We start from the raw sequence: 20,811 nt of genomic DNA on the forward strand, positions 1-20,811 counted from the left end.
GTGTGTGTTGGGGGAACAGAAGAGACTGTGTGGTGGTGCTTGAGATGAGTTTTGAAAGAATCTGGAGATGCTGAGATCAAGTCAAATAGAGAGTGCATTTGAAGGGGCTGGATAGTCCTTGCTTAAGGCAGAGGCCTGGGAGGGGCAGCAGAAATGCCAACGTGGCTGGATTTCAGAGTACATCCAGAGGAATAGTGTATAATAAAGAGAGAAAGGTAGGTTGGAGCTAATTGAAGAGGACTTTTATTTTAGAGGAGTTAGATTTTAGAGGTAACAAGAAATCACTGAAATTTATATTGGGCAAGGGAAAACTATGGTCAGCCTGGTGCTTTAGGAATGAATGTCACTTTGGAAGCTAATGCAGAGCATCCATTTAAAGAGGGAGAGAATTGAGGCAGGGAGACCAAATAAATAGAAGGCTATTGAAATCATCCAAGGAGAGGTGTTGAAGGCTTGAACTGGAGGGGTGGCCCCATGAGTAGAGGGTAATGGGATACAAGCAATATTACAGAGGTAGAGTCGACAAGATTTGGCAGTTGATCGGCTATGGCGGGGTGAGGGAGATGATACTGAGATCCAGAGAGGCAGTTTTGTCTAGTAGATAGAGCACTGGACTTAAAATCACAAAGACTTGGGTTTATATTCCACCTCAGACACACTGTGTGTCCTTGGGCAAATCCTTTCTGAGTCTTCGCTTCCTGAGGCTATAAAAGGGGGCTCTTAATACTTATAGAATTTACTTGACAGGGTTATTGTGAGGGTCAAATGAAATGATATATGTAAAGTACTTTGTGAACCTTAAAGGGCAATCAAAATGGCAGCTGCTGCTGTTTTTCCAATAGTGAAGGGACCCCTGGTGTGGAAACTCCCTCAGATGCATATCAGCAATTCATATGTAACCTGTGGTCTTAGAGAGCTGTTTAGAGAGCTTGATACATAAATGCTTGTTGGTTTGAATCGCAAATAGATTTGTTCATTTTTGCAGGGAATTGTGGAGAACTACCTCTTCTGCTCTGAAGAGTCAAGGTGGTATGGTGGGAATTACTTCAATAATTTGGAAGGAAGCTAGATTTCAGCTTTTAAATTATCTGGATAATTAATTCCTTTTTATTTTTGGACAAGGATGTTCCATTTTTGTTGGAAAGCAGTATATTTTCCCGTCTTCTGGAGATGTCTCCCCAGTGATTTGACCTGCATCAGGAGTCCTAATGTAATTGCCACTTAATAAAATGACATGCCCTAAATAGAATTCTTTCTATGATCTAGGCAACTTCTTTTCACATTGTCAGAATCTAGCCAAAGTATAATCCTGCCTAAGGTTTGTATTACAAATAGATGGATTAGGTAGTCACTAACATCATAACATTTGAAAACTGTTTCCCTTTTCCCCTCCCCCACCCTCAATATGCTATCCTTTCCCTTAACCTAAAACTTAGGCGATGCAGTGGCTAGAGTGTTGGATCTGAAGTCAGAAAGACTTGAGTATAAATCCAGCTTCAAATACTTCTTACCTGTGTGATCTTGGGCAAGTCACTTATCCTGTTTCCCTCAGTTTCCTGATCTGTAAAATGGCAGTCATAATAGCACCTATCTCTGAAGGGTGTTGTGGGAATCAAATAAGATAGTAATAATAAAGCACTTAGCAGAGTGCCTGGCACATAGTAGGTCCTTAAAAAAAAATGCTTGTTCCGGGGTAGCTGGTAACACGGTGGATAGAGCACCAGCCCTGGATTCAGGAGTACCTGAGTTCAAATCCGGCTTCAGACACTTGATACTTACTAGCTGTGTGACCCTGGGCAAGTCACTTAACCCCAATTGCCTCATTAAAAAAAAAAATGCTTGTTCCCATCCTTCCCTTTGTTAGCCATATCATAGCTCTGAAATCCCCATGTCTCCTTTGGAATAAGGCCTTGCTAGTTAATACCAGTAAGACACATGTATGCATACATACACATGCATATATATGCACATACATGTGTACGTGTATGTATTTTATATTAATATATAGATATAATGCTGCTGTTACATGGTAGGGATAATACACTAAATTGTTCTTAACTTAGGTTATAGATTTTTTTTTCTTTTCTTTTTTCTTTCTCTTTTTTTTTTGGGGGGGGGTGGCAAGTCAATAAGGGTTAAGTGACTTTCCCAAGGTCACACAGCTAGTAAGTGTCAAGTGTCTGAGACCAGATTTTAACTTGGGTCCTCCTGAATCCAGGGCTGGTGCTTTATCCACTGTGCCTCCTAGCTGCCCTAGGTTATAGAATTTAGATTATACACACACACACACACATACACATATATACATATGTATGTATGTATGTATATGTTCAGTCCTCTCATTTTACAGAAGACACTGAGGTCCAGAGAATTCAGTGACGTGATTAAGTGTTCCATATCTGATAAATAGCAGATACAAGGACTCCGAGTCCATTTATCTTTCCATTGTAGTAGGCTACTTCTTGAAGATTAATGCATTTTTAATCATATTAGCTAATTTCAAGAAACATTTATAGAGTGGCTTTTGTTGTTCAGTTGTGACCAACTCTTCGTGATCCCATTTGAGGTTTTCTTGGCAAAGATACTGGAGTGGTTTTCTATTTCCTTCTCCAGTGGTTCCAGCAGATCCATTTTGTCAGGCCAGAGGTTAAGTGACTTGCCCAGGGTTACACAGCTAGAAAGTCTCTGAGGTTGGATTTGAACTCAGTTCTTCCTGACTCCAGGCCCAGTGAGCCACCAGCTGCCTTCTACTGAGTAGCTACTAAGCACAAAAAATACTGTGCTAGATGATGAATGAATGAATGAGATACAGGATCAATTTGATGCCTTTGAGGAACCCACAATCAGAAAGGGGTTAATATGAGCAAAGCCCTATGGGCCGGGGTGTGGGAGTGGGGGTGGGGTGGGGGGGTAAGGAAGACCCCAAACAAAAATGGAACAAACCCTCCCATGAAGGTACTTAAATTCTACTTGGATGTAATCTAATAGAAGATAAAATGAATACACAAATATCTATAAAGCAAAGAGAGGTGCAAGTAAAAATAGCTACATTCTTTTGTTGAACCTTTATACTACTGCAAATATTATTCATTGTCATGCCCTACAGGAGACCTTTCCTGATTCCTCCTAATTCTAGTGTCTTTTCCCTAGTTAATTTGTATTTGTTGTGTATATTTTATATTCATTTAAATGTGTATGGTTGTTTTCCCCTACTAGGATATCATTGACAGAAAACTCCTTAAGGATTGGAACAGTTTTATTTTTAGTTTTCTATCCCAAACACTATGCATATATTAAGTGGTTAATAATTGTCCATTGATTAATTAATTATTCCCAGTAAGGCTCAGAGTCAGGGTTTAAACATAGGCCTCTTTTGATAACAAATCTAGTACAATTTCTGCCACACTATTATATATTTATATAATGACAAGAGGCCATTATGAATTTGTTTTCACATATAATGCACAATATATAATGTTTTATATATAATATAATAATTATATATAACACAATTATTATATATAATATATTAAATGCTTTTAGATGGATTTGTTTTTATTAACTGTGACAACATCTATGGCTATTTGAAAGACAAACTGTGACACCTGTTATTTATTCAGGCAACTGATGATATGTTTGCTGAAAAAATGATCAAAACGACAAGGCAGAAGGTTGATGTTGCATATGGATGTCCAGACCTCTTGCAATAACCTTACAATCTCATCCTGTGGTTCATACATGATCCACAGGTTGGACCACTGGTCTAGGATATAGGACAAAACCCAATGGTGGAAGAAAAATGAAGCCCCACATTGGTGATCTCTGGGCAGAAATATGGAGAAATATGGGTGCCTAGCAGACATATGCTGAAAACAAATTTCCCAATATTCTCTTAGACCAATCCCAATGCTAATAAAACACAAACATCAATAACATTCAGTTTCCATTGTCACTTAACTCTAATATCATGACCAATATATATTGTTGAATTTTTGTCCTCCAATCAAATAATCCACTTGAGTTTTATAAATGGCATGTCTATTGAGAATGAATCAGGGCAGCTAGGTGACACAGTAGATAAAGCATTGGCCCTGGATTCAGGAGGACCTGAGTTCAAATGTGGCCTCAGACACTTGACACTTACTAGCTGTGTGTCCCTGGGCAAGTCACTGAACCCTCATTGCCCCACAAAAAACAAAAACCAACCAAACAACAACAATACAGAGATAGATAGATAGATAGATAGATAGATAGATAGATAGATAGATAGATAGATAGATAGATAGATAGATAGATAGATAGATAGATTGTTGGACCTGAGTTCAGGTCCAGCCTCAGACACTTGACACTTACTAGCTGTGTTACCCTGAGCATGTCACTTAACCCCAATTGTCTCACAAAAGAGAGAGAGAGAGAGAGAGAGAGAGAGAGAGAGAGAGAGAGAGAGAGAGAGAGAGAGAGAATGAATTAAAGGTACTTTAGGAGAAGGTAGTATGTATAATTTAAAGCAAAAAACAGCTCCTACAAGGAGCCAGCAGACCGTGACTCACATCCTAGCCCAGCCACTTTCTTGTTATTCCCTTGGACAAGTCACATAGCCTTTCTGAGCCTCAGTTTCTTCTGCAACTCAAGAGGCAGCAGGAAATTCTCAAAGATGACACAATGAAAATAGTCTGTATTAGAAGGAAAATCCTTGTGCCATTGTCCTCTGTGTGATGGTCTTCTTGAGTTCTTCAGAGGCAATAGTATTCTAGGTCTCAAATCTATGATAAAGCAATGCTGATAAAATGTTGGTATTCAAAAGATGGGTCTTTGCTCCTATGGCGAGTTGGGGTCAGTACAGGTGTTTTTGCAATTTCCCAAAATCCATTCACTAGCTGTATGGTCTATCCCAAACACATAAACACATATGTATATACAGACTGTCCCAGAAGTCTTAGTGTAGCTTAGTGTACCTCATTAATCCAGATCCCCCCAAATTAGAATTGGAAATAATTTTAAGGATTCTTCTTTTAAGCAAAACATTCAAAACAGGTGGTATCAAAATCAGAATTTAAATGTTTACAGAACAATATGCAATATAAGTTAATTTCCCCTTATTTTATTTGCAACTGTCCACTTGTCCTAGCTTATATAATATGCACATGACTTGAAAATACATTATTATGATTTTTATTTTTAAAAGCTCAATAGTTCCGATTTTTAATTCATTCAGATAGGATTCCCCCTTTCCAAACCTTTTATTCTTTTTTTGTTTGTTTGTTTGTTTGTTTGTTTGTTTTTTGTTTGTTTGTTTTTTCAAACCTTTTATTCTTAATGAGGCTTTATTGACGCTATCATATCAGCTCCTGGCCTCTCCCTCTCTCTTTGCTATTTGAACTCCAACACACATACACAGATGTACACAGCTCCTCAGAGAAGCCAGGGATCTGGTTAACTCCTGTCCAGTCTAAATTTAGCTCCTTAATCTAATTTCTGCCTAAAGCAGGCGGGGCATTGGCTTCTGATACCAAAGCTTTAAATATAGCTCCCCGTGCAGACACTTCCCTTTTGAGGGCATTCTCCTTGGGGCTGCCATTCTCTGGGATGCTCTGCATCCCACGTGGTTTTCTTAAATTTGCTCCTGCAAGGTGAATTACCTAAGGTTCATTTGCTGATAGCAGTGTAATGATGCTTGTGCTGCATCGCAGGGTTGTTGCCAGCCTAAACATTTTTTAAAAATATTATTGTACTATGTAAATGTATGGCTGATGGAAGTGATCAGTGTTGTCATCATAGTAGCTGTGATAGGGGCAGCTAGGTGGCACAGTGGATAGAGCACCGGCCCTGGAGTCAGGAGTACCTGAGTTCAAATCCAGCCTCAGACACTTAACACTTACTAGCTGTGTGACCCTGGGCAAGTCACTTGACCCCAATTGCCCCACTTAAAAAAAAAAATAATAGCTGTGATAATCAGATGCCTTCCCCAATTTCTCTTAAGTCTAGGGTCATCCTTCTGTTAATTATTTCTTGTTTATACTGTTTATAGCTTATCTGTATATATTTGTTCCCATGTTTTCTCTCCTATTAGCTCCTTGGGGGTAGGCACTGTCTTTTGTCTCTTTTTGTATCCCCAGCACTTGGGGCAGTGAGGTGGCACAATGGATGGAGCACTGGCCCTGGAATCAGGAGAACCTGAGTTCAAATCTGGCCTCAGACACTTACTAGCAGGGTGACCCTGGGCAAGTCACTTAACCCCAATTGCCTCAAACATCTGGGACCATCTCCAGTCATCTTGATATATATATATATTTTGCCAATAGACCCAGATGGCTCTGGGGAAGAGAGTGAGGCTGGTGACTTTGCACAGCCCTCCCTCACTTAAATCCAATTCACTGCAAGTCATGACATCACCTTCTGATGTCATGGTCCACTTTGACAACGAAGGTCCAACAAACAACAACAATCCCCAGAACTTAGCACAATGCCTGGCACATAGCAGGTCTTTAATAAATGTTTATTGATTCTAATAGTAGTTTAGTTCAGATTTTGATGGAAGAGAGGTCATGTTGTACAGTGGAAAGACGTGGGTTCCTAATAAGTTGTAAGTCCCTCAAGGTCAGGTATTGTTTTGTTTGAATCTTTGTATCCCCAGTGCATCCTTGTACCTAGTACACGCTTGATAAATGTTTGTGGAATTAGAATCCTGACTCTGCCACTTAGTACCTGTATGACTGTGGGCAAATCATTTAACTGCCTTGGGTCTCAGTTTTCTCACCTGTCAAATGGTTATCAAAATACCTATAGGGGCAGCTAGGTGGTGCAGTAGATAAAGCACTTGTCCTGGATTCAGGAGGACCTGAGTTCAAATCCAGCCTCAGATACTTGACATTTACTACCTGTGTGACCCTGCACAAGTCACCCTGCCCCCCCAAAAAATGATAGTATAAGAACACCTATAGTTGTTCTTAATAGATTTATTGGGATGATAAAATGAGATAAGATATGCTAGAGTATACAATGTGTCTGTTATGATTATCATTATTAATTATCTAAAAGAAATCCTCAGCCTCTAGCCCAGTGCTTCACATATAGTCAGCATACTTACTGACTGACTGAAAAGAGGGGAGAAAATTTTAAATTCTAGGCTTAGGAGTGAGCTTTTAGTACAGTTTTCCCTGTTCCACATAACACTGTTGATCTTCCCCGTTCTCAGGAAACTCAAGCCTATGACATAAGTTCAAACCATATGTCCACTGGCAGGGCGCAACTGCTCTCTGTTTTTGTGCACATTAGTCACCTGTTCCTGGTTTGTTTGTATTTTAAGGTGCAGTGGAAAGAGAGGCGAACTTGGATTGTTCAAATGCAGACTTGGTGACTTACTACTACCTGTGGGAAGCTAGGTGGCTCAGTGGACAGAGAACAACGCCTAGAGTCAGGAAGATTCATCTTTCTGATTTCAAATCCAGCGTTAGACACTTACTAACAGTGTGGCCTTGGCCCAGGCACTTGACTCTGTTTGCCTCAGTTTTCTCATCTATAAGATAAGTGGGGGAGAAGGAAATGGCAAACCACTTCAGTATCTTTGCCAAGAAATCATTAGCATCAGCATCACCTGCACCATCTCTCTGGGTCACCCTTTCCTTATCACTAAATGGAGGGGATTGGATTAGATGATCTCTAAGGTCCCTTCCGTATCTAGAGTTATGACCCTCTGATCCTTAAACAGAGAATGATGAAAGCCCAAGTCACAGTAGTATTTCTAAGCTCCTGTTTCTGCACTGAGACAATGAATAGAATAAACTGCAAATGTCCTGTAAGCTGAGTATAACCCATCCATCCCTTAGATAGATCGACTTGTTAATATTTCTGGATTGCAGCTGTTCTTGGGGACAATTTCTGGGTGCTGACTTGACTAACTTCCTTGTTGTTGATTATCTAATCCCGTGTTTTCACACACTTACTCAATGTCGTCTCTCCCCTTCTCCACCCCCATCCCCCAACCAAAAATATGCCTGACCCTGGAATTTGTGAAATCTGCTGCTCTGCATTAATTGCTCAGTCTCTAAACAGTAAACACAGCATCCTGCTTTACCTCTGCATTGATTGGCCTGCTATTCTGAGGGCCTTTTGGGTGACAGGCTGTTATTTTGTGTTGAGAATTGAATTCAGAATATTCTCCACCAGTGTGTAGAGCTGCAGGCATCATAAAAGTCCAGGGGAAATGGAGGCTACACATACTTAAACGGGTGATGATGTTACAAAGTGACAAGGGATTCTAATGAGTAAAACCTTTGAACAAGAGTGAAGATGCTTATGATTTTTTTTCTTGTGCAACTTTTTCTTAGCTTCCTTAAATCTTTTTTTTTAACCTATGAAATGAATCGATACTTTCCCCAGAGGAATTTTGTGAGTTTAAGGTGATCCCTGCAGACAGTTTTAAAAACAAAAAAATCTTTATGTGGTTGCTAGCTATTGGTTTTTATTTCCCCTCAATTTTTTTTATTGCCACCACCCATAATTCTGCCCTTTTCCCCCCTGTAATAGAAGCCTTTTCTTTTGTTTCCCATGTCACCATGCTCTGTCAGTGTCTCCATAGACAAAGTGGAACAAACGACTGAAAAATTATCTGGATTAATCTTAATCACTGGAATCACTTAATTAGGGATGTCAGGCCAAACAAATTCTTTTTTTTTTTTAATCAGGTTTGAGACCAGAACCATCTAGCTAATTGTCCAAACTCTTCATTTTGCTTTGCCCATATAAACAATGGGAGAGAATACAGGGATTTAGATGGCAGGAAATTCACTCACTCCCCCTATCCCTGCCCCACCTGAACAGAAATGCCTATTCTCTATTAAAAAGAAATTGAGAGTTTAGTTTACCAAACCTCTTTTTGGCCTACTGCCTGAGTCCTGATTTCTCTCAGCTCCTGGACAGGGAAGAATATCAATTTGTATACTAAGCCTGTGTCAGAAGATTTTGCAGTGAGACTAACTCTCCTTCCTTATGAGCATCCAGGACACCAGGGTGCTGCTGACTGGTATTAGTTACTTAGAATGACCTGATATTTTTTGTAATGTTTTATTTTCCCCCCAATTATATGTTGAAACAATTTTTAAACTTTTTTAAAAAAAGTTTTGAGTTCCAAATTCTATCCTTCCTTCCTGCCTCCCTCCCTGAAATGGTGAGCAATATGATATATAGGTGACAGGTACAATCATGAAAAATATTTCCATATTACAAGTAACCTGATTTTTAAAAATAAATTAGTAGGGGGGCAGCTAGATGGCGCAGTGGTTAAAGCACCGGCCCTGGATTCAGGAGGACCTGAGTTCAAATCCGGACTCAGACACTTAACATTTACTAGCTGTGTGACCCTGGGCAAGTCACTTAACCCTCATTGCCCCGCAAAAAAAATTAAAATTAAAATTAAAAAAAAATAAATTAGTAGGGGCGGCTAGGTGGCACAGTGGATAGAGCACTGGCCCTGGAGTCAGGAGTACCTGAGTTCAAATCCGGCCTCAGACACTTAACACTTACTAGCTGTGTGACCCTGGGCAAGTCACTTAACCCCAATTGCCTCACTTAAAAAAAAAATTAGTAGCTCATGATGGGGTCTTTCACCTTCCCCAAAAAATTTGCCCATGGACCCTCAAAGACTTTTAGTGTTTCTTAACCCATAATGGATATTTCTGTTGACCATATTTTGAGAAACACTCATCAAGGGTCTTGCTCTTTGTCAATGGGTAGGTTCTTAGAAACAAATGACTTATATATCATCCATTCAACCCTAGTGAATATAGCAAAGTACTAGGCATTAATAACTGCAGTACTTATAGTAAGTGATATTTCTAATTAACTACTTTGATCATGTCCCTCTTATATTCAAAAAGTTTCAACATCTCCACTTTGCCTATAGAATAAGGCATAAAATCCTGATCCTGACATTTAAAGCCTTCCACAATGTGACTCTGGTGTACTCTTCAATCAGTCAGTCAACAAACACTTATTAAATATCTACTATATGTCAGGCACTGGGGATACAAAGGAAGGCAAAAAATAGTAACAGGTCTCAAGGAGCTCACAGCCTTATAGGGAGATAATGTGCAAACAGCTATGTACAAACAAGATATAGACTGGATAAAATGGAGATTATCTGAGAGGGAATGAACTAATTATTGTTTATGATAAGATATAATATAATATAATACTATACAATACAATATAACAATTATTTATTAGACTAAGGAGGACTGAGAAGGGTTTCTTGAAGAAAGTGGGGCTTTATCTGAAGCCTGAGGAAAGCTAGGGGAGCCAGGAGGTGAAGATGAGGAGGGAGAGACTTTTTGGTATGGGGGACAACCCCTGAAAATGCTTAGAATTGGGCAGCTAGGTGGCGCAGTGAATAGAGCACCAGCCCTAGAGTCAGAAGAACCTGAGTTCATATCTGGCCTCAGACTCTTAAAAAACTTACTAGCTGTGTGACCCTGGGCAAGTCACTTAACCCTAATTGCCTCACCAAAAAAAAGAAAAGAAAAGAAAAAAAAAAGAAAATGCTTAGAGTTGGGAAATGGAGTCTTGTATACAAGAACAGTGAAGAAACAATCTCACCTCATACTATTCCTCTTATAATATGGTAGGATCATAGCTTAGAGCTGGAAGAGACCTTGGAGCACTTCCTGTTCATCGCTTTCATTTTTTTTCCCTTTTTAATCTTATGCATTTTTCTCAGTTACTACTCCTTTATTTTCATCTCTCTCATTTTACAGAAGATTGAGGCTCAAAGAGATGAAGGGACTGATTCAGAGCCATATGACTAGTAGGTGTCAGAAAAGGGATCTTAACACAAGTCTTCCCGACTCCATGGCTAGCACTCTCTCCACAATGCCAGGCTACCTCCAGTGTAACCTATCTTCTGGTAAAACCTTTTTTTTTTTTTTAAGTGAGGCAATTGGGGTTAAGTGACTTGCCCAGGGTCACACAGCTAGTAAGTGTTAAGTGTCTGAGGCTGGATTTGAACTCAGGTACTCCTGACTCCAGGGCCAGTGCTCTATCCACTGCGCCACCTAGCTGCCCCGGGTAAAACCTTTTTATTCTCTTTACTTGGCAGCTCTCAGGAGATAGAGTACTGAGCCTAGAGACAGGAAGACCTGAGTTCAAATATAGCCTCAGACACTTATTAGCTGTGTCACCTTAGGCAAGTCACTAACTTCTATTTGCCTTAGTTTCCCCAGCTGTAAAATGAGAGGGGTGTGTGTGTGTGTGTGTGTGTGTGTGTGTGTGTGATAATAATAGCACCTACCCTGGAGGGTGTAAAGTGCTTAGTATAGTATCTGGCACATAATAGGTACTATATAAATACTTATTCTTTTCTCTTCCCCCTCTCATTCTCTTCCTGCCCTCACTCAGCTCCATGCTTTTCCTTAAGACAATCTTCCGTCTCTTCCTTCATGGCTCGATGCAATTGCTGCCTGTTCCATGAAGTCTTCTCCAAAGCCCAGCCAAAAATGAGTCCTCTTTCCTAAAATTTCTTAACCCTTTACCTATACATCTCCTTTGCACTTACTCAGCTCTTCCTATACATAATTATTTGTATTCATGTCTTTTCTGCTGTTTCATTATAGGCTCCTCAAAAGCAGGTTTTGTGTCCTCAGGATGAATATGATGCCTTCTACTGATTTTTTTTTAAATGTGGGTGGGTGGGGAGAGGGAAGGGTAGGAAAGCGAATGAAAGAGGATACTTTTATAAATAAAACACTCCAGATCCCTAAAGTCAGTATGGTCTATGTGATGCTAAAGGGTAGCTCATGCCTGCAAATTTTCCTAAGCCCTTGATGGTATGACATCTCCATATTCCCTTCAGCTTTGGAGAAAAAAACAAAAACAAAAACAGATTTTGTTCATGAAGTATTTGAATCTACATAAACAATCTCAATTAAAAGTACCTAAGGGCAGGGCAGCTAGGTGGCACAGTGGATAAAGAACTGGCCCTAGATTCGGGAGGACCTGAGTTCAAAACCAGCTTCAAACATTTGATACTTACTAGCTAGTGACCCTGGGCAAGTCACTTAACTCTCTTTGCCCCACCCACAAAAAATATAATAATATCTAAGGATGATTGTAGAGGTCACTTTTCAGGGAGCAATAGAGTCTTGGACAAAAAATCAGGAAGCTCAAGGTTCTTTTATGTTTGATCTTAGATTCTCTAGTGTTCAATTTTTATAGCTGTGCTAAGGAGTTCATAACATGTCACAAAACATTCATCTGGGGTCATATCAGATGAAAGCCGGTCTGTGAACGCTGTAGGCTGTCTCACCAAGAAAGCCAGAAGAAACTAGTAAAAATGATTGGCAGGGGTGAAACTAATTTCAATTCAAACTCCACCTTCAACCAACCCAATGACTGTGTTTAATTTTTTTCCATACATATGCACACACCATAGTACTTTCTTCTGTTTAGCTGTGATCATTCAAACACCAACCCCATGCACGTCTCTGTTTCTTTGCACACATAGATCCTTCTGTGGCCATACAGCTCCCTCCACCCTGTGCTACAGAGAAATGGAGACAACCAGATCGCCAGTCGCTCTGGTACCTCCTGTGGGGTGGCCAGAGCCCTGGCCAATGGCAGGGGAATCTCTTGTTCCCAGGTAGTTGGAACTATAATTAGAATAGTCACTAAGGGGAAGATCTGTGAGTTTCTGCAAGCATGGACTGCCAGAAATAGTCTTTCCCCTCCAAATGAGTTCATCTTTTTTTCCAGGAACATCTTGTTGCCACCTCTCCTCACTCTTCTGCCCACTATACTTCCTTTGAATTCTGTATCTTTCCTGCTTCCCTGTACACATTCATAGGAATGGGTGGGTGGGTGGGTGGGTGGGGTAATTGGGTAGATGCACTTTATCCTAAGAGTCAGTTGAGTCCTGTGGATGGAGATAGCTTTTATAGCAATTCAGTCATTATATATTTATTAAGCATCTACTACGTGCCAGGCATTGTGCTAAGCACAGGGGATACAAAGAAGGGCAAAAGACAGTCCCTGCCCTCAAGAATCGTACAATCTGATATGTTTTTAGAGGAATCATTTTGAAGATAGTTGGGCATAATGTAAAGAGAGTGATTTAGTAAACTTGGAGTTGAAAGACCTGAATCTTAATTTCAACTCCAATCATTTACTAAACTGTATAACCTTCAATGGGGCTCATAGTTGGCACAGTGGAGGGGGCAGCAGCCCTGTAATCAAGAAGACCTGAGTTCAAATCCATCTCAGACCCTTACTAACTGAATGACCCTGACCAAGTCATTTAACCCTGTTTGCCTCAGTTTCATCATCTGTCAAATGAGCTGGAGAAGGAAATGGAAAACCACTCCAGTATTTTTGCCGAGAAAACCCCAAATAGGATCATGGAGAGTTGAACATGACTAAAAAAAAATGACTGAACAAACAAATAACCTTCAACAAATCACTTAGACTTTTGTTATCTTAAGTTTCTTCATCTGAATAATGGGGCTAAATAACATGTGCATTATCTAACCCCAGGGTTGTTGTGAGGACCAAACTACTCTATGGTAAGATCCTCGAAGGCAAGGATTTTGTATCTCACACAGAGACCTCAGAGGTGTAGTTCAACCTATGAAAGAGAATTCCCTCTATAGTATAGCCTCTGTAGTTATCATTCAGCCTCTGCTTGAAGCCCTCTAATTAGGAAGAACCTGACTAATGGCAGGAGCAGCCCATTGAACTTGATGATAGCTTTAATAATGAGGACAGTTTCCTTATATCTCACCTAAATTTACCTCTGCAGCCTCAATCCCCTGTTTTTAGCTCTCTCCTCTAGAACCAAACAAAACAAGTGTCATCCTCATTCCCCATGGAATCCTTTCAAGACAGTTACCATGTCTCCCCCAGCCCTGAGCCTTGTCTTCCCAGGGCTGAGCACTCCTAGTTCTACTTTCCCTATGACTCTGAATACAAGAGATGCTTGATAAATTCTTTATTGTATCTATTATACTGGGTAAAATGGGCAAATTTGAGCTGAAAATATTGCTGTTGTCATCACTGTTATTAATAAGATACTCCATTGTTATTAATAAGATGTTCCAGGGGCAGCTAGATGGCGCAGTGGATAAAGCACCACCCCTGGATTCAGGAGTACCCGAGTTCAAATCCAATCTCAGACACTTGACACTTACTAGCTGTGTGACCCTGGGCAAGTCACTTAACTCCCATTGCCTTGCAAAAAAAATAAGTAAATAATAAGATGTTCCAAAAGTCAAAGATGACAATTAAGCTTAAAGAGGCTCATTCTAATGCGGCTCAATTGGGCACACGGCTGTTTGGGAGCACATGTGGGGAAGGAGCAAAGAAACCTGTTCATTCTTGTTAAATACTCAGATGGCAGAAGATTCACCTCCAGAGGAAGAAGGAGATCATGGAACTTTCAGAGCTAGGAAGGATGTTAGGAGTTGCTTAGTTCAACTCCTCATTTTAATTATGAGAAATCTAAGGCCCTAATGAAAGGAAGTGATTTGCTTAAGTAAGTTAGGGCAAAGCCAGAATTTGCACAGGAGGTCCCCCAGCTCCCAAGCCATCTCCTATCCACTGCAGCCTGCTCCCTGGTCCTGAGAACTCCCTTGCCCTGAATGGACAGATAGAGTTTCAGGTGTTGCTGGTTTCAATTCAACAAACATTTATGTTACAAGATGCCTCTTGTGTTTCAGCTGCATTCATTTTCAAATAAATTATTTCCCATCCACTACTCAGCAAGCCTTCTCTCATAACAAAGATTTATAAGTGGGGAAAAAAAAAGAGCAGTTCAGAAAAGCCAACCAACACATCAACCACATCCGACAGTGTATACAATATTCCACACCGAGAGTCCCCCATCTCTGCAATAGAGGTAGATAGGGGGCAGCTAGGTGGCGCAGTGGATAGAGCACCGGCCCTGGAGTCAGGAGTACCTGAGTTCAAATCCGGCCTCAGACACTTAACACTTGCTAGCTGTGTGACCCTGGGCAAGTCACTTAACCCCAATTGCCTCACTTAAAAAAAAAAATAGAAGTAGATAGGTGCAATTTCTCATCTTTTCTCTGGGGTCAAGATTGGTCAATGAGCATTTATTAAGCACCAACAATTATGTGTGGGCACCATGCTAGAGAATTTCTTCAGGACCTAGAGGCACCAAACCCAGTACTATATTTTCCCCTTTGCATGACTGGGCATAGGGCAAGAGCTTCTAGAAACTCTTAGATAAATGACTGCCTTTGGACTCTAGCCACAAGAGTGATTTAGCCCTAATGTGCATCCTGCTTAATATGTTCCTCCCTAGAGCCTGAGCTGGCAGGCACCTTAAGGGTGATCCGGTTCATTCCCTGCCTGGACAAGAATCCCCACAGGAAAAGAGCTACTAGAAGCAGCCTCCCCACCCCCACCCATGTTACATATTCATTTTCAGCAATGGAAGGGACTTGGGTACATTGCACAGTGAAAGCCTTATTGGGCATATTTTCAGACTCTGTTGACTATTGATCAGTTTTGCTGATTTCTTTCCATCTTTTTTCTTTAAAAATAATATTTGTTATGTTGGGTGACTCTGAGAGGGAGGAGAGGAAGAGACCGGAAAATTTTTGGTGATAAAGAAATAAAAGATAGCAATAAAAATGAAAAGGAAATAGAAAAAGCTATAAATAGACATTAGAAATTAGAATGTAAGCTCTTTGAGGTCAGGGACTATTTTCCCTTTTTCTTAGTATCCCCAGGTCTAGTACAATAAAAGTGGACCAGTGATTAATTAGCACAGCAGGGCAAATACCAGGTGATTAATTAGCACAATGCATAAAGTAGTAAGTGCTGAATAAAGTGCTTGTTGAATGACTGATGATTAAAAAGGGGCCTGGCCCAAACTGGACCAGGGCCAGTCCCTTCCAACATTAAAGTACAGCTGATCCACCCTCTAAGAAGGCGACCTTCAGGCAGAGTACATGCTGTCCTTTCAGGAGCTAAGTCATGATGAGGTGGCTCTTTGCCAGGCAACTTTAGAAGGGACCTTGGGCCGGACTGGGCAGTGACCATTCCAGTAATTTGGAAGCTGTGCTCAGAGTGGGGTGGGGTAATGAAGGAAAGGCACAGGCTGTCACTTAGAGCCCCAGGGTAAGTCATCCATCATGGATCAGAAGGCATTGGCCCTAGAGGAGAGGGAAAGGAAACCTATCTGGGGGGAAGCAAGGCAGGGGAAGAGAGGATTTCACTAGGAAGGCCTTTCTGAGTAACTGCCTAGAAAAAAGCCTTGGATCAGGAGAGATTCGTGGTAGGGAGCAGTTAATAGGGTCCTTCCTATTATCACTTCATTAGACAGTGTCTGGAATGCCCTCTCTCTGCAGGCCCTAGGCAGCTGCCTCCCTCAAAAGGATGCAGGCCCTAAGCCATAATGCCAAAGATAGGTGAGTCCACATCAGGGATTTTCACTGGCTGGGCCCCTCAGGAAATAGAGCTAAGGTTGGGGTGGTGAATCTCAGAGACTCAGAAGGACATAAGGGGATTCTAACAGTAGGAAATTCTAAGGGTGCTTCCTGCCCCTGAGATGTGAAGATTTTTAAACTTTTTTTGGACCAGACTGATGATTTTATCAGCGTGGGGAACTCCAGAGATGGACACATCTTCTGCAACTTTTATAGTTTCAGACCAGAGATGCCAGGTGCAATGAGAGATTGAGTGAGATACAAGGGTCACATAGCTGATGTGTCTGAGGCAGGATTTGAACCATAGTAGCGGTCAAGACTGTTTGCCATGTTAACTTGCTCTGCCTACCGTGGTGACCTTGGATTATAGAGATAAATTCCACACTGCTTCTTCTGCTCAATACTACAGAACAAGCTGTCCCTCCCAGGTTAAATTCATCACCTCTAATCTCATCAGTTTGCCACTATATCAAGCTTTGACTGACCACCTCCCTCAGCCTCTTCTCCTCTTTGATTGGAGGGCTGGAGGGTGCCAAACTCCTCCCAATGCCTTCCTTTACAGAAGGTAGAAACTGGACTTTTCAGCTCCCTCCACTCTGCATCTGCTGCTCTGCCTGCCCTTCAAGTCCGAACAATGAGATATTCCCTTTACCCATCTCCTTTTGTGTGTTGTTTCACCCCCATTAGAGTGTAAGGTCCTAGAACTGTCTTTCTATTGATTGTATCCCTGGTGATTAGCACAGTACTTGGCACATAGTAGGTGCTTAATATTTATTTATTTAATTAATTAATATTATTTTGGGGGGGGTGAGAAAATTGGAGTCAAGTGACTTGCCCAGGGTCACACAGCTAGTAAGTGTCAAGTGTCTGAGGCCGGATTTGAACTCAGGTCCTCCTGAATCCAGGGCCAGTGCTTTATCTACTACACCACCTAGCTGCCCCACTTAATTTTTATTAATATTAATTGATTGGTTGATTGGATTGGATTAGAATTGAGAGGGAAGAGTACAACTCTGGAAAGGGAGTTTGATAAACTTGGGAACACAATCAAGTGAGCCAGCAGGCCCAGCAGGCCTCTCCAGACCTGGAGAGGCGGTGATAAAAAATAATAGCATAGCTCTCTTTTATAAACTGTAGTTAGAATAAGTACACTTTCAAGTCTTCTCTGTTAGAGGGTCCGTGTGAGGCCAGCAGCTGTGGTCGTGCCAGCTCCAGTTAACGTTACCAAAGTTAGAAAGATCATAATTGGAGTAGGGGGATCACCTTCACTTGTAGGAGGCAGCTTGGAGGGGCAGCTAGATGGCGCAGTGGATAAAGCAGCGGCCCTGGATTCAGGAGGACCTGAGTTCAAATCCAGCCTCAGACACTTGACCATTACTAGTTGTGTGACCCTGGGCAAGTCACTTAACCCTCATTGCCCCTCCAAAAAAAAAGAGAGGCAGTTTGGATATGGCTGTGGAGCTGACCTGGAAGACAAGAAGACTTGGGTTGAAATTCTGCCTCTGACACAGAGCAGGTGCAGACCTACCTTGGTAGAGGGTATTTTCCTCACTCTATACCAATATAGTTCCCTGTACTAATGAAATCATAGACGCAGCAATGACAAATCCCTGACTTTAAGGCCAACTTTCTATTTACCGTGCTGGGGGAGATGAGGGAATTATAATAGCTCATGGGGGTTTTTTTTTTAGCATTTTTTAAGGAATGCAAAGATGTTATTATTAATCCCATTTTGCAGGAAATAGGCTCAGAGACTTGTCTACGGTCTCTTGTTCAGTTTTCAGTCATGCCTTACTCTCCATGACCCTGTTCAGAGTTTTCTTGGCAAAGATACTGGAGTGGTTTGCTATTTCCTACTCCAATTCATTTTACAGAAGAGGAAACTGAGGCAAACAGGCTTAAGTGACTTGCCCAGGGTCACCCAGCTAATAAGTGTCTGAAGGCGGATTTGAACTCAGTGACTTTAGGAACCATGGCGCTACCTAGCCCTTCCTACCTAGGGTTATATAACTAGTAAATATCTGAAGCCTAATTTGAAAGTAAGAATTCACACATCTACACTCTGCCATGTGGCCTCCCCAGCAGGGAGACTCAACTCATAGTTCCAAGGTCTGCAGCATCACTAGACTCCCCAGCTGTGGTCAGAATCAGAATGAACATTCATTCTGTCTCTCCAGAGAGATCTCTGAAACGCTGGGTTGGTAGCTGGGGGCCTTGGCAGCCCTGCATGTATATATGGGTTTGGAGGGATAGGCTGAAAGAGGTTTTCCGGAGAGCCTGTGCCTTTGATTGGGCACAGGTTTGGCACCGATCAGGCTCGGAACTCTCCCTTGGAGCTTCTCTTGTGCTCGGGGGAGGGTATTCTAATCTTGGCGCCTCAGCTGTCAGGCCCCTAATCGCTTCTCTCAACCAACCCCCTCCTCCCTTAGCCTTTAGATCAGCTCTCAACCACAGTAGCCATCACTCATTCTCAGGGGGGCCCTGGATTCCCCTAAAGCAGAGGAATCTTTAACTTTCTATGTTACTTGGATCCCTTTGGCAGTTGTGTGAAATCTATAGTCTCCCTTCTCAGGATAATGTGTTTAAGTTCATTAAATTTTATAAGTAGATATAGATCTATAGATATAGATTTCTAGATCTCTATCTGTATGTGCCTATGGATAGGTAACATAATTTTAAAAGGAAAGCAATTATATTGAAATAGTCATTTATAAAAAATACAAGTTTGGGGCGGCTAGGTGGCATGGTAGATAAAGCACTGGCCCTGGATTCAGGAGGGCCCGAGTTCAAATCCAACCTCAAGCATTTGACACTTACTACCTGTGTGACCGTGGGTAAGTCACTTAACCCTCATTGCCCCACAAAAAAGAAAAAAAAAAACAAGTTCACATACCCCAGGGTAAGACCCCTGCCCTAAGGGTCTCGAGTATTTCATTAGAGAGAAATTTAGGGCACTGGGTATAAATGAAGCAGCCAGAGCTGTACATCTCTTGAGAAGCCTTATGGATGTTCCAGAATTGGTCCCCAGCTTGTAAAAAGTCCCCCTTTGCTTTCTCACTCTTCTCCTCATTCCTCCTCTCCAGCCCCTTCTATATCTCCTTTACCTCCTGCATCTTTCCCTCCTTCCCTTGTGCATATGAATGACTGGGTGGCAGCACCAGGTCAATAAACAGCTTTAGTGAGAAAGGATCCTTTGGAACCCGTTCAGGACTAGAACAAAGAAGAAACTTGTTTCCTCCTCCCTGTTCTACCTTTGATTTATCCTGTGATTCCTCAGGGTAAGCTATTTAGCCGTCCTGGCTCCCTTTTCAAGTCATAAAATGAGAATCATGGAGCTCGTCTCTTTCTATCAGAAGTTGGGGAGGAATGTGGGGGATGGCTGACCCTCTGCTAGGATCTCCAGCCTTGTGGTTGGCATACCAAGCATTATTACTTGGCCCATGTTTTCTTGTATCAAGTGGATAGTCCTAAGGAAATCTATAAAGAAATGCCAGGCATTGTTTTTGGTTTAGTTTGGTTTTTTTTAAATCTCAACAGAGAGGTTGGCAAATAGTTGTCTTCTCTGCAAAGAGGGGAAAGTATGTCCCCCTGTGATTGTCTGATAAATAGCACGATTATACATAATTCCTTTTCCCTCTAAGGCAAAATCAGCCTGTGACAAGTTGATGGGAGAGAATTTAGGGATCTTTAAAAACATTTTTTATATATTTACTGTTCTGACATCACCTAGATTTCTTCTGTATCTTTCTTCTTGTCCCCCTCCAGAGAGCCATCTTTTTGTTGTTATTGTTGTTTGTCTTTTGTTTTTGTTCTTTGTTTTTTTGAGGGGCAATGAGGGTTAAGTGACTTGCCCAGGGTCACACAGCTAGTAAGTGTCAAGTGTCTGAGGCCGGATTTGAACTCAGGTCCTCCTGAATCCAGGGCCAGTATTGTACCACTGTGCCATCTAGCTGCCCCCAGAGAGCCATCTTTTATGAAGAATTTTACAAAAAAAAAATGAAAGAAAGAAGGAAAGAAGGAAGGAAGGAAGGAAGAAAGAAAGAAAGAAAGAAAGAAAGAAAGAAAGAAAGAAAGAAAGAAAGAAAGAAAGAAAGAGAAAAGAGAACAAAAATTCAGCACAATCAATCCATTGGGAAAATCTGACATTATATGCAGTATTCCACACATATGGACCCCCACAATTCTTCAAAGAGGGGTGGAAGATACATTTAGGAATGTTGGGCTCAGGGATGGGTGTGCTAGATGTCTCAAGGAAATGTGGAACAGAATTCTATCCATCTACTCTAACCCAAGACCTCTATTTCCTTATGACATCTTTTAACAGATTAAGGAAAGAAAGGGTTTGGTTAGAGGCAGAAGACATGTGTAATAA

At 41.3% G+C, this 20,811-nt stretch overlaps 1 protein-coding gene across 1 annotated transcript in view; it reads left to right on the forward strand.

Annotated features, from left to right (window-relative positions):
* The window catches only part of LOC122755230, a 124,451-nt gene extending 109,117 nt beyond the window's left edge, over positions 1-15,334 (forward strand). The window contains exons 6-7 of the mRNA XM_044003553.1: positions 12,539-12,631; positions 15,311-15,334. Of these exons, the coding sequence (XP_043859488.1) occupies positions 12,539-12,631; positions 15,311-15,334 (117 nt within the window). The remainder of the gene's footprint in view (positions 1-12,538; positions 12,632-15,310) is intronic.
* The last annotated feature ends 5,477 nt before the right edge of the window (positions 15,335-20,811 follow it).

This window comes from Dromiciops gliroides, chromosome 4 (assembly GCF_019393635.1).
Source record: "Dromiciops gliroides isolate mDroGli1 chromosome 4, mDroGli1.pri, whole genome shotgun sequence".
Taxonomy (NCBI): domain Eukaryota; kingdom Metazoa; phylum Chordata; class Mammalia; order Microbiotheria; family Microbiotheriidae; genus Dromiciops; species Dromiciops gliroides.